The 27,583-nt window shown below is 34.0% G+C and overlaps 16 protein-coding genes and 1 pseudogene across 17 annotated transcripts, besides 5 other annotated features; 10 read left to right on the plus strand and 7 right to left on the minus strand.

The window, feature by feature from the left end:
• Positions 1–27,583: part of a mobile genetic element that runs on past both edges of the window.
• Positions 454–927, minus strand: TVAGG3_1033530 (uncharacterized protein; the record flags this gene model as incomplete). The annotated part of the gene is made up of 1 exon (XM_051255268.1): positions 454–927. The coding sequence occupies one exon, from the start codon at positions 925–927 to the stop codon at positions 454–456; it is 474 nt and encodes a 157-aa protein (XP_051080842.1).
• Positions 1,018–2,355, plus strand: TVAGG3_1033540 (organellar and viral DNA polymerase type B; the record flags this gene model as incomplete). Its single annotated transcript, XM_051255269.1, has 1 exon — positions 1,018–2,355. One exon carries the CDS (start codon positions 1,018–1,020, stop codon positions 2,353–2,355), a length of 1,338 nt encoding a protein of 445 aa, XP_051080843.1.
• Positions 3,080–3,107: a terminal%2Cinverted (terminal inverted repeat of Mariner transposon ID:TVAGG3_1033550).
• Positions 3,080–4,383: a mobile genetic element.
• On the minus strand, positions 3,160–4,287 carry TVAGG3_1033560 (Mariner transposase; the record flags this gene model as incomplete). Its single annotated transcript, XM_051255270.1, has 1 exon — positions 3,160–4,287. The coding sequence occupies one exon, from the start codon at positions 4,285–4,287 to the stop codon at positions 3,160–3,162; it is 1,128 nt and encodes a 375-aa protein (XP_051080844.1).
• Positions 4,356–4,383: a terminal%2Cinverted (terminal inverted repeat of Mariner transposon ID:TVAGG3_1033550).
• TVAGG3_1033570 (organellar and viral DNA polymerase type B) lies at positions 5,725–6,300 on the plus strand (the record flags this gene model as incomplete). Its single annotated transcript, XM_001288485.1, has 1 exon — positions 5,725–6,300. The coding sequence occupies one exon, from the start codon at positions 5,725–5,727 to the stop codon at positions 6,298–6,300; it is 576 nt and encodes a 191-aa protein (XP_001288486.1).
• On the minus strand, positions 6,361–6,801 carry TVAGG3_1033580 (uncharacterized protein; the record flags this gene model as incomplete). Its single annotated transcript, XM_001288484.1, has 1 exon — positions 6,361–6,801. One exon carries the CDS (start codon positions 6,799–6,801, stop codon positions 6,361–6,363), a length of 441 nt encoding a protein of 146 aa, XP_001288485.1.
• Positions 7,244–7,504, minus strand: TVAGG3_1033590 (uncharacterized protein; the record flags this gene model as incomplete). Its single annotated transcript, XM_051255271.1, has 1 exon — positions 7,244–7,504. One exon carries the CDS (start codon positions 7,502–7,504, stop codon positions 7,244–7,246), a length of 261 nt encoding a protein of 86 aa, XP_051080845.1.
• TVAGG3_1033600 (uncharacterized protein) lies at positions 7,550–7,984 on the plus strand (the record flags this gene model as incomplete). The annotated part of the gene is made up of 1 exon (XM_051255272.1): positions 7,550–7,984. One exon carries the CDS (start codon positions 7,550–7,552, stop codon positions 7,982–7,984), a length of 435 nt encoding a protein of 144 aa, XP_051080846.1.
• Positions 8,184–27,583: part of a mobile genetic element that runs on past the window's edge.
• TVAGG3_1033620 (uncharacterized protein) lies at positions 8,354–8,674 on the minus strand (the record flags this gene model as incomplete). Its single annotated transcript, XM_051255273.1, has 1 exon — positions 8,354–8,674. The coding sequence occupies one exon, from the start codon at positions 8,672–8,674 to the stop codon at positions 8,354–8,356; it is 321 nt and encodes a 106-aa protein (XP_051080847.1).
• On the plus strand, positions 11,760–12,298 carry TVAGG3_1033630 (uncharacterized protein; the record flags this gene model as incomplete). The annotated part of the gene is made up of 1 exon (XM_051255274.1): positions 11,760–12,298. A coding segment is annotated over one exon (539 nt), but the record flags the coding sequence as incomplete, so codon positions are not given.
• TVAGG3_1033640 (keratin-associated protein family) lies at positions 15,003–16,071 on the plus strand (the record flags this gene model as incomplete). The annotated part of the gene is made up of 1 exon (XM_051255275.1): positions 15,003–16,071. A coding segment is annotated over one exon (1,069 nt), but the record flags the coding sequence as incomplete, so codon positions are not given.
• On the plus strand, positions 17,747–18,122 carry TVAGG3_1033650 (organellar and viral DNA polymerase type B; the record flags this gene model as incomplete). The annotated part of the gene is made up of 1 exon (XM_051255276.1): positions 17,747–18,122. A coding segment is annotated over one exon (376 nt), but the record flags the coding sequence as incomplete, so codon positions are not given.
• On the plus strand, positions 18,350–18,685 carry TVAGG3_1033660 (organellar and viral DNA polymerase type B; the record flags this gene model as incomplete). The annotated part of the gene is made up of 1 exon (XM_051255277.1): positions 18,350–18,685. One exon carries the CDS (start codon positions 18,350–18,352, stop codon positions 18,683–18,685), a length of 336 nt encoding a protein of 111 aa, XP_051080851.1.
• Positions 21,850–22,035, minus strand: TVAGG3_1033670 (uncharacterized protein; the record flags this gene model as incomplete). Its single annotated transcript, XM_051255278.1, has 1 exon — positions 21,850–22,035. One exon carries the CDS (start codon positions 22,033–22,035, stop codon positions 21,850–21,852), a length of 186 nt encoding a protein of 61 aa, XP_051080852.1.
• Positions 22,411–22,848, plus strand: TVAGG3_1033680 (organellar and viral DNA polymerase type B; the record flags this gene model as incomplete). Its single annotated transcript, XM_051255279.1, has 1 exon — positions 22,411–22,848. One exon carries the CDS (start codon positions 22,411–22,413, stop codon positions 22,846–22,848), a length of 438 nt encoding a protein of 145 aa, XP_051080853.1.
• Positions 23,223–24,328, plus strand: TVAGG3_1033690 (annotated as a pseudogene). Its single transcript has one exon. A coding segment is annotated over exon 1 (1,106 nt).
• Positions 25,683–26,258, plus strand: TVAGG3_1033700 (organellar and viral DNA polymerase type B; the record flags this gene model as incomplete). The annotated part of the gene is made up of 1 exon (XM_051255280.1): positions 25,683–26,258. One exon carries the CDS (start codon positions 25,683–25,685, stop codon positions 26,256–26,258), a length of 576 nt encoding a protein of 191 aa, XP_051080854.1.
• TVAGG3_1033710 (uncharacterized protein) lies at positions 26,943–27,506 on the minus strand (the record flags this gene model as incomplete). The annotated part of the gene is made up of 1 exon (XM_051255281.1): positions 26,943–27,506. The coding sequence occupies one exon, from the start codon at positions 27,504–27,506 to the stop codon at positions 26,943–26,945; it is 564 nt and encodes a 187-aa protein (XP_051080855.1).

The raw sequence follows: 27,583 nt of genomic DNA on the forward strand, positions 1-27,583 counted from the left end.
AACATAAACGATAACATTAACGATAACATAAACGATAACATTAACGATAACATAAACGATAACATAAACGATAACATAAACGATAACATTAACGATAACATAAACGATAACATTAACGATAACATTAACGATAACATTAACGATAACATAAACGATAACATTAACGATAACATTAACGATAACATAAACGATAACATTAACGATAACATAAATGCTCCATGTCAATTATGTTCGACACTGATAACATTAACGATAACATAAACGATAAAATTAACGATAACATTAACGATAACATTCATTTTTGCATTAATCCTGCTGTGTTGTCAAAATGTCATGTTGTCATCATTTTTAAGAGAAGTTAATTAACCTGGTGACACATGGTGACGTGGTGACATGGTGACGTGGTGACATGGTGACGTAGTGACACCATCAGTTATTCAAAAATAAATTTTCTTATAAAGCTTCAGGGTCTATTTCTTCAACCATTTCACTTCCTTCGTCAATGTCAATAGAAGCTTCTTCAACCTTTGGTAAGAATTTCTGTATAACATCTTTGTTCGTTATTGTCTTCAGAGATGAAGGATAATATTTCACATTTGTTTCACCTTTCTTATATTCTTTCTGTTCGGAAAGATTTAAAGCAATACTGAAGAAGTCAACGTTAGAGTTCTTTATGACAGTATAGTGTGTATCTTTGACATTCACGAAGAAACTCTTTTGTTTCAAAACTACTGCTAACTCTTGTGAAGTATAACGTTTGCGGTCAATGACGATAGCTAATGGTCTGACATACTGACCAAACTTAGATTCTTTCACAAACTTCTTGTTAAAGATAACATTAACATTTGAAGCATTATTGAACTCATTCTTGATGGCAGTAGCGAGAGCATTGTATGAAAAGAACTTGCAATCTTGCATGTGTTTCATTAAAATAAAAATATTAAATTATTTTGAAAAATAACTTAAAAAAATCTAATCTAATTTTTTCAAAAAATATTTTTTTATTTCCTACTAAAGATGTATCGGAAGTTGTCTAAGTTAGAACACTCGGAAATAAAACAACTTCTTACAGAAGCTAATATAGATGTTGCAAAGCATTACGCAACAAACAAAAAAGCACTCGCTGACATCCTCAATGACTATAATGGTGCAATAAGTTATGATAGAATTCATGAGTTCATAAAGCCGCAACGCGGCGAAGACGAAGTCCATGCAAGAGCATTTCCTTTAAATGACGTTGCTATTGACTTATATCATAGACGTTCAGTACCTCATGAAGTAAGAAGAGAAATGTTTGACATAACAAATGCAAACGTTGGTCATACTCGTAAAGCTCTTTCTCATGACGTTCGTCAAGAGATGTTTGAACTTACGAACTCAAACGTTGGTGAAACAAGAAGAGCTGTACCTCATGAAGTAAGAAGAGAAATGTATGACATAACAAATGCGAACGTTGGTGAAACAAGAAGAAGAGACGACACACTGAAACAACAGAGAAGAGAGATGTTTAAGAGCGCTATAGAACAAGTTCGCAAAGATAACGATGTCCTTCGTTCCATTGACGACAAACCAAAAGAAGGTGAGAGATGGTTAAAGAAAGATGAAGAGAATAGGAAGAGGAATGTTAAGACAGGCAATAGACTCATTGACTTTAACATCGAAGCTTTAGATGAACCAAACAGAGACTACTTACACAAACATTTCGGTAAGGTTTTCATGAGACTCTTAGAGAAAATTAAAATAAACTCCCAACAAAGATGGATGGTATGTTATAAACTTGGTGGAAAGTATGAATGTTCTACGTTAAACCTCAATAATATTGGAACATTACTACATCAGCTCTTGAAGGAGAACTTTATATCAGAGATAGAAGCAAATGCTGCAGGTATTGTTGAAATGCACTATGACTTCTTCTTGACAAACATAAAGAATCTTACTGAAATAAAGATGTATGATTTAACAGAATATGAAGGCTTAACGATGTCAGATGTAAAGAAAGGCAAACCAAAAAAGAGACCATATAGAGATGAAAGCACACTGACAAATGACCAGAAAGCCATTTTGGAAGCTCTTAAGCAAACAGGAAACCCAGCACTTATAGAAAGCTTTTGGAAAGATAATGGTGAAAAGAAGTTTTATAAGAAGAGAAGCGGTCAGTTCTGGAAGTATCTTTGCACATTACCTATAAATCTTGAGCGCTACCAAATCTTCAATGAACTGAACAAAAGAACTGCAACACTTATGACAGAAGATAACTGCTTCGTTTATGCTTGCATTCAGGCTGGAGTAAATGAAGAAACTATTGACCACATGAGAGAAGTCATTCGTGTTAGTACAAGGACAAGAAATTTCTGACGCAACAGGTATAGCATTTAATGTTACCATTGGTTACTTCAATGACTCAAAGTAAAGTACAAGAAATTTCTGACGCAACAGGTATAGCATTTAATGTTACCATTGGTTACTTCAATGACTCAAGACATAATGAAATAAAGAGATACATACCAAAAGAATGTAAAACTATTCGAACTATTGACTTACTTCTTGTTGAAGACCACTACATGCTAAACGAAAGATTACCAATGACAACATATTTCATTCGCAACTATATAGAAATCTTGAAGGAGTGTGGTGGAATGAACATTGAGAAACAGATGAAGATTTATACAAAGAGAGAGAACAAATATGTAGTTCGTTATGATAGAACAACACCGTTATGGGATGTTATGAAAACATTGTGGGAGTGCAAATATTTCGAACCTATTTCTTATGGAGAACTTTTCACATATACGACTGACTTATATAAACAGAACCTTGCACCATTTAAAGATTTGACATATGCTCCAAAGTATTGTGTACAACTGAAGAAGAAAGCCGAGTCAAAAGAAGTAAATAAAGCTAAATGTAAGTTCATTCCTGAGCACGTTTTCTTTGCTGACTTTGAATGTAGCACTGATGGCTTTCATAAAGCTTTTAACATATGTTACGACAGTGAAGATGGTTCAGTGAGTGAAAGCATTTGGGGTCAGAACTGTGCAACAGAATTTTTGGAACGACTTCCTGACAAGAGTTTAATATATAGGGTGTCCAAAGGTGTGTTTAGCCCAAACCTGAATACTGCGAATAGAAATAAACAAGTTACATATATATAAAGTTTATTTAAATATAATCACCATTGGATTCAATCACGCGTTCGCAGCGATCGATCCAGGCTTGAAAGACACGCTTTAAATCATCATGAGAAAATTGCTCAAATTGCTCTCTTACAAAATTTTCAAGATCATCTGGACTCGCGAATTCGCGTCCTTCAGCTCTCTTTTTTAGCGTGCCGAATAAATAAAAGTCAGAGGGTGCAATATCAGGTGAATAAATTGGGTTTGGAACAACTTTGACATTGTTTTCCAACAAGTAATTCATTACCTTATGACTTTTGTGAACTCTTGAATTATCAAAATGAATTGCAAACTTTTGTTTTTGTTGTTTGGATTTCTCAAACTCATCAGAATTGATAATTTGAATAAGAACATTGTCAATTAGATACTGAGCATTCATCGTATTAGGTTTTTGAAGAATATCAATTGCGATGATGCCATTCACGCCCCAAAAAACCGACAACATCATCATTGGTGTGTCAATTTTTTTCTTCGGGAATGTTTGCGGATTTTCAGCCTTCGGGATCCACATGATTTTGGCTTCTGTTGCATATTGAAACCAAGACTCGTCCCCTGTTACTAAAAAGCGAAACTTCTTGGATTGATACGCACTCAATATAGAGAGGAGCTCTTTCGAAGATTGGACTCTAGATTTTTTTTGAACTGAATTAAGGTTGTGCGGAACCCAACGTGTATACGCTAGTTTGTAGTTCAAATAATTGTGCAAATAATAACTGACTGTTGTACGTGGTATCTTTGTCATCTCCTCTATCCTTCTGAGTGATGCTCTTGGGTCTTCATCTAGCGCTTGAAGAATTGCTTTGATTTTTCTTTGATCCGGCGATTTTTTGTCAATTTTTATGATGGGCGCCTTTTTGTTCATGAAGTGATACATCCTAACATGATACGTTACAGTGGAATAGCTAGGAGCATCCATACCGAAGCATTTTACCAATGTCTCGTAGATTTTTTTACAGTCTTTGCATTTTTTTGCAAGAGCGAGGATGTTTTCTTTATGATTCATTAAAAAAATGAAAAAAATCCCGCCAAAATTTCCCGCGAAACCGCCTCTTGTCTCAAAATTCATTTTATATCCCGGCATGGCGCCAAAATACAACATACTCATCATATACATATATTCATATTTTTTATTATATATTTATAATCAGCATATATCTCCTTTAATAGTCTCATATAGAGCGCTGTGCTAAACGCACCTTTGGACACCCTATATTTCCATAACCTCAGTTATGATATAAACTTCATCTTAAGACACATGACAGAAGTGAAAGGAACTCCCATCATTAAAGGTTCACGAACAATGCAAATAACTGGCTTATATAAAGGAAGGGCAATTATTATAAAAGACTCTTACAGTGTTATAAATAAGAAGCTTAAACTATTTCCTGCTATGTTTAACTTACAAACAGGACCGAAAGAAGTATTTCCATACAACTACTACAGCAGTGTTTTGTTAGCAAATGATAACAGAACTGGTGTCATTTCTGAAGCATGTAAGTTTGTAAAAGATATTGAAACGTTCATGAAAAACATAGATTTAATCGAAAACTGCAGAATAGATGAAAACCATTTCGATTTAGAAAAATATAGCTCATTTTATTGCAAACAAGATGTAAGAATTTTAAGAGAAAGTTTTGTTAAGTTCCGCAATGATATATTGAAAGAGTTTGATTTAAACGTTTATGACTACGTTAGTATTTGTTCTATTGCTAACAAATTATTTGAGAACAGAGTGTACTTCCCGAATGGAAATCTTTATGACCTCTCAAATAAACCAAGAGAATTTATTTCGAGATGCATTCAAGGTGGAAGATGTATGCTGTCAGATAACATTAAACAAAAGAGCGAAAAGAAACTCATTGCTGATTTCGACGCTGTTTCATTATATCCATCCGCTATAGCAAGACTTTATACTTTAGAAGGTATTCCAAAGGTTATGAAGAAAGAAATGTTAAGCACAGAGTATCTCATGAGACATTTATTCGATGACGACCAAAAGGAACCCATTGGTGAAAAGTTTATGTCTGGCTTCTTTGTTCTCATTAAGATAACAGAGATTGGAATACATATACACTTTCCTTTAATAGTTTGTGACCCTGAACTAAATCCAGAACTTAACGTTCCCAGAAGTTCAAACACTTGCTGTTTAATGTATGTTGACCATATAACATTACAAGACCTCATAAAATATCAAGGTGTCAAATGTGAAGTGTTGCAAGGATACTATTACGATGGAAACAGAGATATTAGAATAAGAGATGAAGTAAAGAAGTTGTTTGAGTTAAGGTTAAAGTATAATAAAGAAGGAAATCCTTTGCAAGAAAATATAAAGCTCATTCTGAACAGTATTTATGGCAAAACTATTCTATCTCCTATTGAGTCAAAAATAACCATAGTAAATGACAAAGATGCTATAAGATATGCCATCAGAAACTACAACCATATAGTGAAGTTCGAAGGTTTGGATGGTTCAGATAAAACTATTTTCAAGCTAACGAAAAGCATTTGCAGACACTTTAACTTCTGTCCACTTGGTGTTAATATTCTGTCTATGTCGAAGAGAATAATGTGTGAAGTATTCTGTACTGCTGAAGATATGGGACTTCAAATATTTTACCAGGACTGTGATAGCATGCATATTTTCAATGAAGACATACCAAAGCTTGCAGCAGAGTTTAAGAAGAGATACGGTCGCGAACTTATAGGAAAGAACCTTGGTCAATTTCATTCTGACTTCGCAGAAATAACACCTGGAAAACAAAGTTTAGCATACAAGTCAATATTTTGTGGAAAGAAGACCTACATAGACTTACTCACGAATGATTTAAATGAAGTTGCATTCCATGCACGTTGTAAAGGTGTCAAACAAGACGTTCTTGCTTTAACAGCTAATGAAATGTTTCCTGAAGCTATACAATGCTATTACAATGAAGATAAGAACATTTACATACCTGTTGGAACATATGACAAAGACTCTGAGTTCAGTTTAATGAAACTTTACAAAGCACTTCATGATGGTCAAGAGATTGGATTTGACTTATGTAAGTCATGTCAACCTTGCTTTGCTGAAAAGTTTAACTTCTCAATAACGACTAAAACAAGCTTTATTCGTAAGTTGAAGTTCTGAGGTCATTTATTTTTGTCAGCAATGAGGTCATTCGTGATAAAAATAAAACTAGCGTAGATTTTACAATACTGCGATGGTAGAGTTTAAGAGTTGTGCTTCAATGTAGAGCCAGTCCTTATGGTCTGGAGGTAAGAACACTGGTGCTTTATGGTCATGAGTGGAGAACATGTCTATCCAAAACTCACGATTGAAGCCAGTTAATTTATAGTATTTAGGGTTAGGAAGTGGTGAAGTTCTTGTATGACCAATGAACTCATTTTCAACTCCCTTACTTAAGTTTGAATATAATATTGCTTGTTTTCTATCCCAAATACCTGGAAATCTAATTTCGGAAAATTCATTTTTCCTCGGAAGCATTGCATCATAATTGAAAACATTCTTGAAATCATCACTTGGTTCAGAGATTTGAAATCTTATACGTGATGGATTTTTTTTTCTCTTTAGCGACTTCATTGAATGGTGAGAATACAATGAATTGACAGTCATGTGTTCCATCTTCATTTGGTACAAACTCGTAATGAAAAGCTATTAATCTTTCTACAATTCCTTCTTCTTTCAGTTGTGCAAGAAACTCACGTAAAGGCTGTAAAGTTTGTACTTCAATGTTAAACTTCTTTTGAAAATTTTCGTAAAATGTAATTATACAGTCTTCTAACGTCGTACTGTTTTTAAAGTATTTGTATATGTGAATGTTTTGGACGCTTAAAGACTGTTCGTCATTTTCTATCTCGACTTGAAGTATAAAGTCAACCTTTCTGAAAGCACGTGTTATATACATATTTGTTATGCCAATGTACTTCTCTTCATTTATGTTCACAATCCAGTCTGTTGGAAACTTAAACGTTACTCTGTTCCCCTTTATTTTGACGTCAGGGTTTTCACTACTGAACGCAACAGATAAAGGTATTTGTCTATACATTTAATTCGGATAAAAATAAACCATTTACTCTTTCTTTGCTTCAGCTTCTTTAGCTTTTGCTTCAGCTTCTTCTCTAGCTTTTTTCGCCAGCAAACGTGGGTTCTTCTGTCTTCCAGCAGCTAATGCAGCAAGTTGTTTTTCACTAAGTTTTCTCTTTGGTCTCTCTGGCTTTTGTTCTTGTTTTTGTTCCTTCAGTTCGGATAAAATTTGCTCACGAATTTCTTTCTTCAATGCTTCAACATCTATGACCCCTTGGGTCTTGTCCGTAGGGCTTGTCTGAGTCATTTGACTGCAGATAAAAAACAAAATTAAAACTTTAACCGATGTAAAATGAGCTTGTCAAAATCAGAGCGAGAGTCTATTATATTAAATGACGCAAGAGGAATACAACATCCTTTCTATTACGTAAGTCAGAGTAAAGATGGTAAAATATACGTAAGAAAAAGAAAGGTTCCATTAGCGAATGCAGAAAGCGACAACATTAAGGTGTATGGCAAGGGTGAAGTCCACGAAGCCCATGTTAAGCCTTCTATTCAAACTGAAAAGTCAATAGAACCAGAAGAAAAGAAGCCAGATGTACTTTCAATAACGAACCAAGAGCTTATTGCAAAGTTCGTGAATTTCATTGAAAAACAAACCGAGTCAAAGAATCCTGACCCGCCAGTGAAAGAAGTTGAGACAAAAGAGAATGTACAGTTCATTGAAAATGTCAAGAAACAACTTCCACCACGAATGCCAAGAAGAAGAGTGAGAATAATGAAGTAAATAGATATTTTTATCTGAAGTAAATACATGCAGAACGAACAGCTAAACGAATTTACTCCAGCAGAGCATATTCATCAGATTCGCTCATATTTCGATATCATAGACAATGCAGTTCAAATTGGTGACACTAATAGAAAATATTGTGACGCAAAGATTCCATCACAACCTGGAACTGCTAAAGATAACACATGGGTAACATAGTTAGTATACATATCATGGGTACGGTGGCACTGCGCGCCTCCTTACCCCTGATATGTGAATTTGACACTTTACAAAACCGTTAACGTATATTTTACAACACTAATGACTTCACTAACGAATTCACTAATGTTTTCACAAACGACTTCACTAATGTAAAAATAAACGTTCTCACTTACAAAAGTATTGCAACTCCTCCCATTGCTGTGCTTCATATAACAGCTCATAATCTTCTGACTCACTTTCTTCTTCATATAGGTCAAAATCACTGTCATAGTTTATACCTGTAAGTTTTGACAAAGCTAATGAAACACGCTTACCGTTTGTATCGTATGCTTGTATAAACTTTCCATTATGCTTGTAGTCATAAACGCTCAAACTAACTTTACCCTTTCTCCCTCGTATCTGATAGAATGTATTTTCACGAGGAACGAAGAACAAATTCTTGAACTCATGACCGTTGTAGTTTGTTATCTCAATAGTTTTCGTCATTTATATAAAAATAAAATAAAAAATAAACTTAAAAATTAATGATATCACCACTCCCACACGTATGAAAACATCCATTTAAATTTAGGGTAGAAGGTTAGATCTAACCTCATTTCTACCCTCATTTCTACCCTGTTGAATTCATTGCTTTATAACTCTCTTCCTTGGTTTCTTTTTAGTTGCTTTCTTTACGTCCGTCTCCAACTTGACTGTCTTTCTTCTTCGGCCGTAATGATACCAATTACTTCCACCAGTCAATGGGTCAAATGGTCTTTCGTAAGGGTTTCCATACATTCCATAAGGTCCGTACGGAAAACTACTGGTGGAGAAGAAACATTTTCTTTAGTTCCATCGACTCTATTTAAATGCATTGTTTCACCTTTCATCTGGTCATTAAAGTCTTTTGCGTGTTTTGCAAACTCATCGTCCTTTCCTAAAGCATTTTCTGACTCAGTCGCAACCAAATTGGATGCTTTATTTATGAGCCCTATTTTATTTAATCTTAACTTCTTTGCAACCCAGCCTCCAATCTTTCCTTTATTTGCATCTAATGTCTTCGAAACCCTTCCTCCACTCATTTTATTTACTGCGTCATAAGCTCCAAGTGCTTTTGCTCCAAATGCTAATGCTTTTGTTCCCATTGCGCCTAAAGCTGCCCAAGCTACCATTTACACCATATTAAAATCATCTCTCTTCAATATTATCTCATAAAAGTTCTCGTTACTGGAGAAAGTCAATGAAACATAAACATTCTCACGCTTCGCCCTCACCGCTTTGCGGTCTATCTAACTTATTTCTTATATCATCTATACGCTTCAAAATGTCTGAACAATTGCTAACATCTTCTACAACAGTTATTTCATCATGAACGACCTTTAAGAACAAGCTCATTTAATATGCAATTAAAATCATCTCAATAATGAGTCCATCCTTTCCATCTTTAGGTAGCACAACATCTTTCATTGAAGAAGGTTCGACAAGTCTTATGTTAAACTTACTGACAAAGTTTGTTATACTATAATGCTTCGGCGGCGAATACATGTAGTTTGAAAGACATAATATAGATTCTTCAGCAAATTCACTTATACTGGATTTTATAACAATGTTCTCACGAGACCAAATACGCCAAATTGACAATCTTGTAAGCAATCCTGCTGAACCTTCAACTGTAAACGTCGATGGTAACATTCCACGAAGGTCATCTATTGACATCTTTGAGTCACTGAATTTAAATATTTTCTTAAAGCAATCGTCATTATCTAACCATGCAATAGCTTTGAAATTTTCATTCGAATATACATCTGCTTCATTAAATGTAAATCCTGACTTCTTTGCAGAGACGACTTTAAAATCTATTGAGTTTGTTTCAAAATTATATGCTATGGTAACTTCTGAAGGTAATGGATGTCCTTCCGCAGTCAGTTGTTCTCTCACTACCGTTTGAAGCTTTGTGTTAAAAACTTTCATGTCATCTCCTGTATCTAAGTTCACATACACAGCAACAGGGAAACTATCTTGCTTCTTTGTTTCATCATTATATCTCAAAACATTAAAGTTCTTCAATAATATTGTTCTTCCTGCTGGAATACTTCTAACTTGTCTTATTTCAATAGCTTTCTCACCTCCTACATACTCTACCCAGTGTCTTGGATATTCATAAGTATACTGACTTTCTTGAATTTTGGTTGGTTTCATCATAACATGTTCATAGTATATCTTTATACTCTTATCAGTTAGACTCGGTGCTATGTTCTGAATATTTCTGACTTGCATTTTTAATGGAGATAAAATGAAGCATTTAATACATGACGTAGATGAAGACATGAATGAAACTACAGACAAACTTAACTCTTCTCTTATTCTTCCTTTCAGCAAAGATTATGAGTTCTGTTCAAATGGTGTGTATTTCTATTGTGGAAAGATGGGTCAGGAAACATTCAACCTCATTCGTCATATACTCATAACAGAACGTTTAGGAAACGACTCTTACTATGACCAAATCATTATATCAGCAACTTCAGACTCTATGGATTCAACAGCGAAAACATTTATGTCAAAAGTTCAAGCCTCTGTCGTTAAAGTTCCAGACAGTGAACTCATTGAATTTCTTCAACGTTACATTCGACGTAAGAGAAAATATTATGCTATCGTTGAATTTATACAGTCAGGAATGCAAAAGACTTCTGAGGAGATGGAAAGAATTATTGACAAACACCACTTACGTCAATACTCAGGAGTTTACGATATGAAACGACTGACAAACTACATTCTCAAAACTTTCAAAATACCCCTTCAAAAATATCCTTCAAACTTTGTTAGTTTGCGACGACTTCGCCGGAAAAGGTTTAGTTCAAAGCCTGACTCACCATTAGCTAACATCATAACTAAAGTCAGACATTACCACTTAACTGTAGCAATACTTATGCAAACATGGAGGTTTTTAGCTTTAAACATAAAACGTCTCATAACTGACTTCGTTATCTTTCAAGGTTTCTCACGCTATGATATTGAACTCATTTGGAAACAGTCAGGTATAACATTACCTTTTGAAGAAATTTGGGAAGCATATAAGTCTCTCATCTCTCCTCGTTCATACCTTGAGATTCATATCATGACTAATACCATTAAAGTCAAAAATATTCCATGGGAACGACCAACATTGTTTTAAAGTTTAACCTTCAATTGACTGATGGTAAACAAATTCCATGCATCTCTGTCGCCATTTCTGTTAATATTTTTGCTGTCATTCATATCATCCACTTCCCCATCCGTTAGCTTTTGAGGATATGCGTTAGAATAGCTGTTCTTAAATGAAGGCTTTTCACCTTTGAGAGCATAAACTCTATAACTTTCTGCATACTTTATGTTTGAACCTCCTGAGCCATCATTGACATAAATTTTTATAGGCTTCCACCCTTTGTTCATGTTCCTGCTTCTTCCCTTAGCTCTTTTGTTCAGTAGTTCTACATCTTTATACACAGCTGTCTCAGTGAATTCAACAATATTTTCATTCGTTAGCTTTACATTCAAACCCTTGTCGAGTATATTGTTCATTTCATACATATAAAAGGTTTTTATTCTATATGAAATGAGAAGCAAATCCATCTTAGCTGGTGCCGTTAATGTTCCAATTGAACCAACATCAAATGTTGACTCACGAACGACAAACAATATTGTCATAAAGAACTATAGTTCAGAGTGTTTGAAAGAACCAGAACCAGAGCTGAAATCCGTGAATTTAAACACAGCTTCAAACGCTAACGCTACATCAGATGTTAAGTTAGAGTATCCACCACTGGACCAAATTCTTTCAAGAGAAGCCAACGACAACCCTTACACAAATGTTCAAACAAATCCTTCAGATAACGTAGACCATTACCTTCTTCAGTTATACCAAACAATTTTACTCAAAGACGATAAGAAGCTTTTGACAAATCTTATAAGTAAGAACCAAATAATTCTAACAAAGGAGGACCTTGAAAATGTTATCTCACGAATAACAGGGAAACAATGTGTCATTGACTATCTCGACCCTGAAATCGAATGCTGTGGTCAAACGCCACCATTCATGAAAATAGGTAACATCCGCATCATTGAAACACCAGGAACTACAGGAGTTGAGTTTAAGTATAAATATTCGAACGAGTATCAAAACTTTCAACAGAATACTTTGCTTGAAATATGTTTTAGTAAATTAAAGCAATTTGTAATATCTATCCAAAACTTCTTCAACAGTATCGAACTCATCTTCATAATGCAAACCTAATCTTATTGACTTGGTGCAGTTTTCACTAACACAATATTTTTCTGTTCTCTTGACTGACATAACTAACTCATTTGTTTCATCAAACAGCAACAACCAAAGTTCATGACCTAATACATAACATTCATACTTTATATTTTTAGCTCTGAGTTCTCTTGTAAGCTGTTGCATTTTATTTTCTAAAAAGTCAACTTCAACAGTCATTCGCACTGGTGCCTTCAGTTCTACAGGCTCGCCTTGAAAGTCAACAAGTCTGAATTGCATGTCTTTCAAATTATGAGGACTAATGCGAACCCATTTACCTAAATGAGTTGCTATGACAGGAACGTTTGGAATGAACATTGAATTTACTTCATAACAGAAAGATTTATACTCTACTGAACCTTTACTATTAACTCCTGAAATGCCTGTGACATTAGCTATTTTTAGACTCAATGTATAAACAATTGCCATAACATACGTATGGAACAGATTTCATCTCAATCGTTTTGTCAACACTTTTCAAAGGAAATGTCATATGTATGCTCCTAAAGAAGTTGAACTCTATGACTCATTCGTGTTATCTTGAACTCTTTCTTGCTACTGAACTTCAATGTTCCCTCAGAAGAGAGTTCGACATCTATGTTGTCAATAGTTTCTTCATTTATGAGAGTATCTATGACTCCAGCAATTTTATCTATTCTATACTCTGCTCTGTTAGGAAATGTTATAAACTTCTTTTGTCATCTATTTCAATCTCTATGAAATCTGTTTCATCTGTTATGACAAAAGTTGCGATAGTATTGAAGTCAACAACTCTGAAAGCAAGCGCTTCATTCTGAAGACCTAAGTTTGTTTGTAGCTTTACTGTCCCGTATTCGTTTGGGTCTGTACTTTGCAAATAGAACAACATTTTATTCTCATTAAAATATGACTATTGCTGCATATGCGTATGAAACAAATGAAGCAAGAAGAGCACATGAACTAGTAAACGAAACTCAACTTTAACCATTGAAGGCAATGATTTAGTCATTGACGATGGAAAAACTAAAAAAGTCATTGATTTCGATACTTTTAACACTTATGACCCATTCATTACAATAAGTAAAGTTCCTATCATAAATGATGGAACGGTGCAATATATAAATTCTACTGTAGATGCCTCATTAGTGAAAGTATTAAATGTTTCTCATTGAATTGTTAAAGAGCTTTCGATTTGACGACAACATTAAATGCCTAAAGAATTTAGTCATGAATGAGAAACAAATTCTTGGCGTTGCTGGTAGCAGTAATGATGTACACCTTATGACATTAGAATATTATATACGAACATAAAGATGAACTGAAAGGAGAGAAGGGTGACACCGGACCACAAGGACCACAAGGAATACAAGGAATACAAGGAATACAAGGACCTCAAGGCGAGAACGGTTTGGATGGTGAAGATGGAAAGGATGGAAAAAACTGCTAAATCATGGATATGGGACCTTATAAATACTGGTTTAACAGCTGCTTCATATGGAGTTCTTCAATACCAAATCGGAAAGATATGGGCAGTACTTGGTGAAGAAGTTTTAGATGACGTTAAAAATGCTTTGAACTTCATTTCAAATGGTTCGGATACTATTAAAACTTTATCTGGTTGGATGCAAGAAACAAGGAGTCAAATAGATACTGTAAGACGTATAGCAAACAATGCACGTACGGGATTGGATACTTTACGAGAAGCACAAAATACACTAAAGGAAGCAAATGATATTCTTGGCTCAGTATCAGACATGCATGAAGATTGGCTTAAAGGTATTGACAAATCTTTAAAAAATCACAGTCAGTCTATTGCTGACTACAAGAAAAGTATAGATTTTTTACATAGTGCTATGGACGTACATGATGGAAGCATAAGGAACTTACTTAATGCTAACAATAACTTACCAGGAACTATTAAAGCATTTATAAAGTCCTTTGTAAAACCTGGTGCTCTAACATTTAGGTCTTTGAGAGCAAAGAGCATTGAAGTCAAGAGATGCAGAAACTCCAACAGAACCTACAGAAGGAACTGAAACAACAGAAACTCCAAAAGAACCACCAAAACCAACAGCTAATGAAATATTGTTCGAATATTTTCCAAGGTACTCTGTTCTCATTGCATACATTCAAGAAATACTTAAGAAAGCAGACTTGACTTTAGGAGATGATGAAAGTTCTGTATATCTTTCGTTCCAGTTTCAAATAGCAGAACTTTTGAGACAGATATGCTTAATGTATGACAACATCTCTGATTTCACAAGATATGATGACGACCATGACCCCGAACACGGTGAAGAAGAAGTTTTACAAACATCCATTAAGACAGGAAAGGTTTTAACACAAAGTCTCATTATTGACACCAAAGATGGCGAAGTGGACGTTCTTCAAGAGCTGAAGAAAAATACTTCTTCGGGAGGTGGTGGTAGGCATGAACTTGAAATAAATGAGATAGAAGAGAAATTAGCCGAAAAAGCAGATAAAGAACATAAACACAATATCTCCGATATAAATGAACTTCAAGCTACATTAAATAGTAAAGCGGACAAAAATGAACTTGACGCAATGAACAAAGTTTTGAAATCTCATAAACACAATATCTCCGATATAAATGAACTTCAAGCTACATTAAATAGTAAAGCGGACAAGAACCACGTTCATTATATAAGTTCAGACGAACAGATTATAACGGACTATCATGGATATTTAACACGAAGTGATGAAGCGAAGACAAAAAATGTTAATGAAAGAAGATATAAATACATTCGTGCTAAAGGTTATGACATAAGCTGTACTGTACACTATGATGTAGCTAAAGCACCAGAAGCATTTGGTTATACCGGTGAAATTTATGCCTCTACTTTCAATGTTAACGGTGTATTAGTTGAACCAAGATTTATGTTAAGAGTTAAGGCAAAAATAACTTTTGAAGATGCTATTAAAAGTAAAGCTGACAAAAATGAACTTGAAGCAATGAACAAAGTTTTGAGATCTCATAAACACAATATCTCCGATATAAATGAACTTCAAACTTCTTTAGACAACAAAGCAGACAAAAACCATACACATGAATCCTTCACTACTGTTAGAGCTGATGACATAATACTGAACTTTGACCTTGGTTCAAGTGCACCTTTAGAGAATCCAAGTACAAGCGTAAAAGATACTCTTAACAATTTAGATAAGAGTTGCAGGAACATTGAAGGTCATGCCAGAAACTTTGAAGCACATGAACTACCAGCAATGTTAGATAAGAAAGCAGACAAAACTTATGTGGATGCAGAACTAACAAAGAAATTTTCGAAACCAGATACAATGACATTTACAACAGAAATTATAAATGGTGAACCAGCAACTCCATTTGAATTTGTTAGAGGTCTTCAACCAGATACTTTTGAATTTTTCTTGGATAATTCTATTGAACTAACATTACATTATAAAAGTGGAACAAATGCAACATTTCATCCGGGAGATACATTCCAAATGGTATTTAATGACATAAGTTCTTTAGAATATGTTTATAGAGTTATGAGCATATATGATTTAATATATCCTATAGGAGCTGTTTATACGTCTATGAATCCAATAAATCCAAACACTTTATTTGGTGGTAGATGGTATGAAATAGTTGACAGTTTTCCATTCTACACTAATACGCAGTCAATGAAGATGGGAGGTTCAAAGAAAATAGGTATTGAAAACCTTCCTTCACATATGCATAGGTTCAGTGGAAGAACATCTGTGGAAGGAAACCATTCACATTCAATAACAAAAAGAGGTTATATAAATCTTGCAGCGGGTTCGAATAGACAGGGAATGAACAGATATGATATCTCAGATGACCCCAAAGATGTTAGCACAGGTATTTTCTGTGGAACTGCAGGAAATCATACACATGTTGTAGCTGGTATTACAGACCCAGCAGTAATGGAAAAGATTATATGCTCCTTATATAACAATGCACGCTTGGATACGAGTTGGTTAAAATCTTTAACTTTACATAAATGAGCTTGAAAGAAGTATTCGAACAACATCCATGGAGGTCATTTAAGAAGTTCAATGAAGCTGCAAAGAGTTGGGGATTTACTAACAGAGCTGAAGTTAAAAGGTTCTTTGACAAAAATGTTGTACATCAAACAAAATAAACCCTTACGACTACTTTTTACCAATTTACTCCAACATCCCGACGCATACCAATTTGACACTCTCATTCAAAGCAGAAAAGGAGGACATAAACCATTCCTCATCTTCATTAATGTTAACACTCGTAAAGCATATGCATATCCAATGAAAAATAAAGGAACTCGTGAAGTGTTAAGAGTTTTACAAAAGTTTGTAGCAGAACATAGCCCAAGTACTTTAACATCAGACCAAGACAGTGCATACCTCAGCAATGAAATCACAGATTTTCTCATTAAGCATAACATAACTCACTACACTACTGAAGACCATAACCATAACATACTCGGCATCATAAACCGCTTCATAAGAACGCTCAGAGATTTAAATCAAGAGCGAGACTTTACCGAAGAAACAATGAAACATTTTCTCGAAGTATATAATTCCTCAAACACATTCTACAACAGGACATACACCAAATTCAATGACACAACAACAAGAAGAAAAGTATATACAAAAGAAACGAAGCCAAACACAAAATACCAGAAATTCAACACAATTTACCCTCATTCCTGGTACAAAAGTTCGTGTAGTTCTTGACGACAAACCGTTGACAAAGAAACGTTTAAGGTTAAGTAGAAACTATTATATCGTAGACTCTACGCAAGGTAATGGATATCTTATAAAAGCTGCTGACGACTCTATTGCGTTTTATCCTCGACATAAATTAGTCGAAAGTAGTAATGGCAAACTTGCTGAAACCATTGACGAAGCAAAGCGAGGAGTGGTTATTGAAATACTTGGCTACAACATAAACGATGACACTTATAAAGTAAGATATGAAGGAGGCGTTGAAGATGTTATACCATCTAAAAACTTGAGAGAGTCAAAGCCAACACATCTGGGACCATTAGAGCGGGAGTATTGGAAAGACAAAAACATGCCAGAAAGAATAAGAAAATTCTTCTAAACTTTTTCATTAGATGTAAATCAGACATGAATGAGAACAGTCATGTATTATTAATGGTACCATTTATTTTTGTCATAAATTTACACCAAAAAATAATGTTTAGGGTAGAAGGTTAGATCTAACCTGTTTTCTCACCTCTTTTCTACCCTCTTGAATTTTCCCGAAATAAAAAATAAAGTTAGTTTTATTTTATTTATTTTTTTTATTTTGTATAAAAGATATGATTTCAACAATCGGCACAACAACAATTCAAACAACAGCACCAAACTCGTTAGTCATGAATCCAACATCTATGTTAGTAGAAATGAAAAGCTTCATTCCTTCTTCATATACTTTCGAAACAAAAATCCAGAAGATAAAGCAAGAACTGTTAACAAGTAATTTAGACTGTAGTGCGAAAGATGAAACAAATGAAGAATATCTTTATGAAATGCAGGACATTATTGACCATTTGCCTAAACTACCTGAAATCCAACAACAAAAACTCACTATTCCTGAATTTGACGAAATTGAAGTGAAACCAACTGACTCAGTAGAAATAAAGAAGTTCATACGTAAAGTAAATTATGAATTCCTTGGTTTTCATTGCAACCATAAAGTTATGGACAAAGATTGCGACATGGTATATAAGAATGTTTCTGACATATATAAATCTGAAGAATTTAAGACCTACGACAACTTTGTTTCATTAGTTGCAGAATGTGTATGGCAGATAAGAGATGAAGATAGAAGAGATAAAGTATGGAATAAACAGATAAGACCCGCTATGTTTGAGATGAAGAGAGCAATTGACGCCTTGGTTGTTTTAGCTGGTTTTATTTCAATGTATAACGCAAAAATGAACCCGCAATGTTCAAAATGTAAGGCAGCAATGAGGAAATATAACTACTCAGTCAAAGAGATAGAAAGAATGAGAAACGACTATGCAGACTTAAAGAAAGAAGCAGAGAAGCCGGTAGAAAATAAAATGGACATGTTAGAATTTCTGAACAAAAACTATCCAACTGCTGACGATTTCCTATTATCTGACGTCAAGAAGAAGTATAAAGAAACTTTCGGTATCGTTAAAACATTCGATGTACTAAAAGAAGAAATAGAAGCTACGAAACTGTTTAGAGTCTCACGAATTCATAACGTTTACCATGTAAAACGCTTATAAAATAACTGGGGTAGAAAAGAGGTTAGAAAACAGGTTAGATCTAACCTTCTACCCTAAACATTATTTTTGAGGAAAAAAATGAAGGTTCTATACGGTTTCTAACCGTTAACAAGCTTGCCTTTTACATTCTGCCTGAGGAAGTCTTTAACAAGCTCGTTAATTTCAATTAGGTAAATTGCCTCGTCGGTAGGTTCGACTTCGACCATTGCTACTGACAGTAGCAGTACTTTTACTGACAGTAGCAGTACTTTTACTGACATTAGCAGTACTTTTACTGACAGTAGCAGTACTTTTACTGACAGTAGCAGTACTTTATCGTCGAAAACCCTCTCAAATTTTCCTTTTTACTGACATTAGCAGTACTTTTACTGACAGTAGCAGTACTTTTACTGACAGTAGCAGAGATTTTTATCGTCCAACTTTACAAATGTAAACTTATATCGTTCTATTTTCTTCACTAGGGTCTAACACCAAAGTAACCTTACAAATGTAAACTTATATCGTTCTATTTTCTTCACTAGGGTCTAACACCAAAGTAACCTATGTACATGAAATTTCACTGCATAAAAGGAAAAAAACCTGCGCGAATCAGGATTTGAACCGAGGTCTTCGACGCCTTTAACGAGGTAGCCCATACCACTGAGCTATGAGCCGCTTGCATATTTTTAAGTAAAATATAGTATATTTGTCATACCGTGAAGGATGACCAAACTTAAAAAAAAATAAAGTTAGTTTTATTTTTATTTATTTTTTTATTTTGTATGTAAAGACATATATGTCAAACATTGAGTTTGAAACAGTTAGAAAGATAGACAATGACACCAAATTGGTTAGAATAGGTGATTTAAACGTAAGATACTCAAAGAAATACAACAAATATTCTTTGTCAGACATTCTGACACCATCTGAAAAGAAAACAAACCACTGGGTTAGAAATGCTTCAACTCAGAAAATTTTGACAAGAAATCCTGAGCTTATGATATCAGTAAGATTCTATGGAACTACAGCATATCTTATAGACAAAAGTCTTTATACAATAGTTTTGTTATGGATTGACCCAGTTGTTGGATATAACTTCATAACTTATGGTTCATTCGATACGGAACGTTGCAGTGAAGGCTTACTTTACATCGTTCAGAAACCGAAGGACTTCAACACAAAAGATATAAGATAGGAAGGACATATAATATAACTCAAAGATATGACTCTACAGTCAATAGAGTCAAGGTTGTGTTCGTTAATGATATGAGAGCCGCAGAAACAGAACTACTCGAAAAGTTTGAGAAAATGTATGGTGCTCCCATAAAAGGTAAAGAAACGTTTGAAGTAGATGAGATAGATAAAGCTATAAAATTATTTGACGAAGTTGCTGAAAAATACATGTAAAAATAACGCTAATTTTTAATAAAATTTGACGAAGTGCAAATCTTCACTTCGTGTCATAATGTAAAAATAACGCTAATTTTTAATAAAATTTGACGAAGTGCAAATCTTCACTTCGTGTCATAATGTAAAAATAACGCTAATTTTTATAAAATTTGACGAAGTGCAAATCTTCACTTCGTGTCATAATGTAAAAATAACGCTAATTTTTAATAAAATTTGACGAAGTGCAAATCTTCACTTCGTGTCATAATGTAAAAATAACGCTAATTTTTTATAAAATTTGACGAAGTGCAAATCTTCACTTCGTGTCATAATGTAAAAATAACGCTAATTTTTAATAAAATTTGACGAAGTGCAAATCTTCACTTCGTGTCATAATGTAAAAATAACGCTAATTTTTAATAAAATTTGACGAAGTGCAAATCTTCACTTCGTGTCATAATGTAAAAATAACGCTAATTTTTAATAAAATTTGACGAAGTGCAAATCTTCACTTCGTGTCATAATGTAAAAAATAACGCTAATTTTTAATAAAATTTGACGAAGTGCAAATCTTCACTTCGTGTCATAATGTAAAAAAAGGCTAATTTTATTTTTATTTATTTTTTTATTTTGTATGTAAAGACAGTAATGTCAACATCAGAGAACACAACAACCGCTATCGTTCATGAAGCCATAAATGAAGAATACGAATACATACAGTTTAACAAACAACTCCGTCTCATTCGTTCAGTCAAAGATGATATGTACCAAATGCAAAGTATTTTGACAACATGTTATGCTCCAGATACTAAGCTTCCTAAAGACTGGTTTAGGAACCAAAGCACTATTGAACTATTAAATGAAGCACAGCGAGACATACTTTTTTCTGAAAACAGTGAAGAACAGCGAGTAGGTAAAAAACCCCAGTCGCCAAAAACTCTATGAAAATCGTGAAAAATTGCCAAACGGTTTGAGAGGATATTATGTACATAGACTTCTTGTAAATAATGTGGCACAATGGGCTTCAGCTCGTTATGCTTGGTATTTGTAAACTTCTTGACGAAATTCACAGACAAGAACGTGAAGAGCTGGAAAAGAAACTTCAAGCAAAAGATGAAGTCATTGAATCCAAAGACAAAAGCATTCAGAAAAGAATACCACGTTCGGTACCAAAAGGAAAGGAAAAGAGTTATAAGTATATGATTTATACTGAAGAGTTGGAGAAAGAAGAAGATAAAGATATGGTTATGTTACATTTAGTCAGAAGAAACAACAAAAGCTTTTACGACCTTGCTAAGATATATAAATCTGACAGAAACTGGTTCTATCGTGAAAACTTACCGATTTCAATGACACCGAATGAGCAAATAAAGGAAGTTGTCAAAAATACTCTTCCTCAAACACACTATGATATGAAAGGTTGTACAATACTTACATTCAAAGAAGACTTACTGCTACTGAAGGAAAAGATAACAGAATATTTCGACAACTTCAAAGAGGAAGAATAAAAAATCTAAGCTAATTTTCTTTTTTTATAAAATTTTATCTCATATGAAAGAACATGAATTTAGAATATTCGGAACTCATGACAGAAGAAAGAGAACGAACAACATGTAAAAGATTATGCAAAATTTCTGAAGACATACAAAGCATTTAAACAATATCTAAATGCTTCTAAAGATTATGCAAAATTTCTGAAGGTATATAAAGCTTATGAAAAAGCGTATGAAAAGTTTATACATTGGGGAATTGTTGTAAAATATCGATATGAAGACTAACCAAAAATATATTTTTGCTTAAATAGCTTCAGGGTCTATTTCTTCAACCATTTCACTTCCTTCGTCAATGTCAATAGAAGCTTCTTCAACCTTTGGTAAGAATTTCTGTATAACATCTTTGTTCGTTATTGTCTTCAGAGATGAAGGATAATATTTCACATTTGTTTCACCCTTCTTATATTCTTTCTGTTCGGAAAGATTCATAGCAATACTGAAGAAGTCAATGTTAGAGTTCTTTATAACAGTATAATGAGTATCTTTGACATTCACGAAGAAACTCTTTTGTTTCAAAACTACTGCTAACTCTTGTGAAGTATAACGTTTGCGGTCAATGACGATAGCTAATGGTCTGACATACTGACCAAACTTAGATTCTTTCACAAACTTCTTGTTAAAGAAACATTAACATTTGAAGCATTATTGAACTCATTCTTGATGGCAGTAGCGAGAGCATTGTATGAAAAGAACTTGCAATCTTGCATGTGTTTCATTAAAATAAAAATATTAAATTTTTTGAAAAATAACTTAAAAAATCTAATCTAATTTTTTCAAAAAATATTTTTTTATTTCCTACTAAAGATGTATCGGAAGTTGTCTAAGTTAGAACACTCGGAAATAAAACAACTTCTTACAGAAGCTAATATAGATGTTGCAAAGCATTACGCAACAAACAAAAAGGCACTCGCTGACATCCTCAATGACTACAATGGTGAAATAACTTATGATAGAATTCATGAGTTCATAAAGCCGCAACGCGGCGAGGACGAAGTCCATGCAAGAGCATTTCCTTTAAATGACGTTGCTATTGACTTATATCATAGACGTTCAGTACCTCATGAAGTAAGAAGAGAAATGTTTGACATAACAAATGCAAACGTTGGTCATACTCGTAAAGCTCTTTCGCATGATGTTCGTCAAGAGATGTTTGACATAACAAATGCAAACGTTGGTGAAACACGAAAGAGAGACGACACACTGAAACAACAGAGGAGAGAGAGATGTTTAAAAGTGCTATAGAACAAGTTCGCAAAGCTAATAATGTCATTCGTTCCATTGACGACAAACCAAAAGAAGGTGAGAGATGGTTAAAGAAAGATGAAGAGAATAGGAAGAGAAATGTGAAGTCAGGCAATAGACTCATTGACTTTAACATCGAAGCTTTAGATGAACCAAACAGAGACTACTTACACAAACATTTCGGTAAGGTTTTCATGAGACTCTTAGAGAAGATTAAAATAAACTCCCAACAAAGATGGATGGTATGTTATAAACTTGGTGGAAAGTATGAATGTTCTACGTTAAACCTCAATAATATTGGAACATTACTACATCAGCTCTTGAAGGAGAACTTTATATCAGAGATAGAAGCAAATGCTGCAGGTATTGTTGAAATGCACTATGACTTCTTCTTGACAAACATAAAGAATCTTACCGAAATAAAGATGTATGATTTAACAGAATATGAAGGCTTAACGATGTCAGATGTAAAGAAAGGCAAACCAAAAAAGAGACCATATAGAGATGAAAGCACACTGACAGAAAGACAGAAAAGATTATTGAACAGACTTAAACAAACAGGAGATAAACAAGATATAGATGACTTCTGGAATGAAATCCTTGGTGAAAAGAAGTTTTATAAGAAGAGAAGCGGTCAGTTCTGGAAGTATCTTTGCACATTACCTATAAATCTTGAACGCTACCAAATCTTCAATGAACTGAACAAAAGAACTGCAACACTTATGACAGAGGACAATTGTTTCGTTTATGCTTGCATTCAGGCTGGAGTAAATGAAGAAACTATTGACCACATGAGAGAAGTCATTCGTGTTAGAGACTTTCCTCAAAGTAAAGTACAAGAAATTTCTGACGCAACAGGTATAGCATTTAATGTTACCATTGGTTACTTCAATGACTCAAGACATAATGAAATAAAGAGATACATACCAAAAGAATGTGAAACTGTTCGAACTATTGACTTACTTCTTGTTGAAGACCACTACATGCTAAACGAAAGACTTCCAATGACAACATATTTCATTCGCAACTATATAGAAATCTTGAAGGAGTGTGGTGGAATGAACAATGAGAAACAGATGAAGATTTATACAAAGAGAGAAGATAAATATGTAGTTCGCATGGATAGAAACACCGCTATGGGATGTTATGAAAACATTGTGGGAGTGCAAATATTTCGAACCTATTTCTTATGGAGAACTTTTCACATATACGACTGACTTATATAAACAGAACCTTGCACCATTTAAAGATTTGACATATGCTCCAAAGTATTGTGTACAACTGAAGAAGAAAGCAGAGTCAAAAGAAGTAAATAAAAATAAGTGCAAGTTCATTCCTGAGCACGTTTTTGCTGACTTTGAGTGCAGTACCGATGGCTTTCATAAGCTTTTAACATCTGTTATGACAGTGAAGATGGTTCAGTGAGTGAAAGCATTTGGGGTCAGAACTGTGCAACAGAATTTTTGGAACGACTTCCTGACAAGAGTTTAATATATTTCCATAACCTCAGTTATGATATAAACTTCATCTTAAGACACATGACAGAAGTGAAAGGAACTCCCATCATTAAAGGTTCACGAACAATGCAAATAACTGGCTTATATAAAGGAAGGGCAATTATTATAAAAGACTCTTACAGTGTTATAAATAAGAAGCTTAAACTATTTCCTGCTATGTTTAACTTACAAACAGGACCGAAAGAAGTATTTCCATACAACTACTACAGCAGTACTTTGTTAGCAAATGACAACAGAACTGGTGTCATTTCTGAAGCATGTAAGTTTGTAAAAGATATTGATACATTCATGAAAAACATAGATTCCATCAAAGGTTGCAGAATAGATGAGAACCACTTCGACTTAGAAAAGTATAGCACATTTTATTGCAAACAAGATGTAAGAATTTTAAGAGAAGGTTTTGTTAAGTTCCGCAATGACATATTGAAAGAATTTGATTTAAACGTTTATGACTACGTTAGTATTTGTTCAATTGCTAACAAATTATTTGAGAACAGAGTGTACTTCCCGAATGGAAATTTATATGACCTCTCAAATAAACCAAGAGAGTTTATTTCACGCTGTATTCAAGGTGGAAGATGTATGTTGTCAGATAACATTAAACAAAAGAGCGAAAAGAAACTCATTGCTGACTTCGACGCTGTTTCATTATATCCATCCGCTATAGCAAGACTTTATACTTTAGAAGGTATTCCAAAAGTATTGAAGGAAGAAATGTTAAGCACAGAGTATCTCATGAGACATTTATTCAATGACGACCAAAAGGAACCCATTGGTGAAAAATTTATGTCCGGCTTCTTTGTTCTCATTAAGATAACAGAGATTGGAATACATAGACACTTTCCTTTAATAGTTTGTGACCCTGAACTAAATCCAGAACTTAACGTTCCCAGAAGTTCAAACACTTGCTGTCTCATGTATGTTGACCATATAACATTACAAGACCTCATAAAATATCAAGGTGTCAAATGTGAGGTGTTGCAAGGATACTATTACGATGGAAACAGAGATATTAGAATAAGAGATGAAGTAAAGAAGTTGTTTGAGTTAAGGTTAAAGTATAAGAAAGAAGGAAATCCTTTGCAAGAAAATATAAAGCTCATTCTGAACAGTATTTATGGCAAAACTATTCTATCTCCTATTGAGTCAAAAATAACCATAGTAAATGACAAAGATGCTATAAGATATGCCATCAGAAACTACAACCATATAGTGAAGTTCGAAGGTTTGGATGGTTCAGATAAAACTATTTTCAAGCTAACGAAAAGCATTTGCAGACACTTTAACTTCTGTCCACTTGGTGTTAACATTCTGTCTATGTCGAAGAGAATAATGTGTGAAGTATTCTGTACTGCTGAAGATATGGGACTTCAAATATTTTACCAGGACTGTGATAGCATGCATATTTTCAATGAAGACATACCAAAGCTTGCAGCAGAGTTTAAGAAGAGATACGGTCGCGAACTTATAGGAAAGAACCTTGGTCAATTTCATTCTGACTTCGCAGAAATAACACCTGGAAAACAAAGTTTAGCATACAAGTCAATATTTTGTGGAAAGAAGACTTACATAGACTTACTCACGAATGATTTAAATGAAGTTGCATTCCATGCACGTTGCAAAGGTGTCAAACAAGACGTCCTTGCTTTAACAGCAAATGAAATGTTTCCTGAATCTATACAATGCTATTACAATGAAGATAAGAACATTCACATACCTGTTGGAACATATGACAAAGACTCTGAGTTCAGTTTAATGAAACTTTACAAAGCACTTCATGATGGTCAAGAGATTGGATTTGACTTATGTAAGTCTTCTAGTCCTTGCTTTGCTGAAAAGTTTAACTTCTCAATAACGACTAAAACAAGCTTTATTCGTAAGTTGAAGTTCTGAGGTCATTTATTTTTGTCAGCAATGAGGTCATTCGTGATAAAAATAATGAGGTCATATATTTTTGTCATTTATGTATAACCATTGTCTCTCTTAAACTTTGCAATAGACAGCTTTGTTCTTCTTCCTTCTACATCTGTAATGTTTATATAATCTTTGTTATACTGTCTTAAGACATTCATTCGTCTGTATTGAGTTCCATGAAATAGTAAAAGGCATCTTCACTTGGGACATAGTAGTAGTTCTCTAACGCGTGATATGAGTATTGTATAATTTCAACAGCGTCTTCAGGAAGAGAGTCAACAATGTCAAACCAATAGCCATTTGAACCAGAAATATTTCTCATGTTTTCTCTTCTTGTCGTCCATCTTAAGTTCGAGATATGAAAGTCTCCTCTGTCTCTGTTTATATGGTCTACTTCACGAAGTCCTTCAGGGTTCGGAATGAAAGTTTCTGCAACTATTCTATGTTTCATCAGCTTGTGTTTGTTTAAATTTACACAAATATAACCATCTCCTTGGTCAAACTCACTAACAACTCTTTTATTGCTTATACGTCTAATTGGATAAGGGTACTCTGAAAAGATTTCATAGTCATTGTCATGTTCGAGTGTTTGCCAATGTCCTTCACCTTCCATGCCTTTCACTCAAATAAAAATTTTCAGAAAAAATAAAACTAGCGTAGATTTTACAATACTGCGATGGTAGAGTTTAAGAGTTGTGCTTCAATGTAGAGACTGTCCTTATGGTCTGGAGGTAAGAACACTGGACAGTTATGGTCATGAGTGGAGAACATGTCTATCCAAAACTCACGATTGAAGCCAGTTAATTTATAGTATTTAGGGTTAGGAAGTGGTGAAGTTCTTGTATGACCAATGAACTCATTTTCAACTCCCTTACTTAAGTTTGAATATAATATTGCTTGCTTTCTATCCCAAATGCCAGGTGTTACAATCTTTGAAAATTCATTTTTCCTCGGAAGCATTGCATCATAATTGAAAACATTCTTGAAGTCTTCATTGGGTTCAGAGATTTGAAATCTTATACGTAATGGATTTTCTTTCTTTTTAGCTACTTCATTGAATGGTGAATATATAACAAACTGACAGTCATGAGTTCCATCTTCATTTTCATTAAATTCATAATGAAAGTCTATAAGTTGTGGCTGACTACCTTCTTCTTTCAGTTGTGCAAGAAACTCACGTAAAGGCTGTAAAGTTTGTACTTCAATGTTAAACTTTTTCTCGAACATTTCATTAAATGAAATCATACATTGCAACAATGTTGTATCATCTTTAAAGTATTTGTATATGTGAATGTTTTGGGCAC

This window comes from Trichomonas vaginalis, chromosome I (assembly GCF_026262505.1).
Source record: "Trichomonas vaginalis G3 chromosome I, whole genome shotgun sequence".
Taxonomy (NCBI): domain Eukaryota; phylum Parabasalia; order Trichomonadida; family Trichomonadidae; genus Trichomonas; species Trichomonas vaginalis.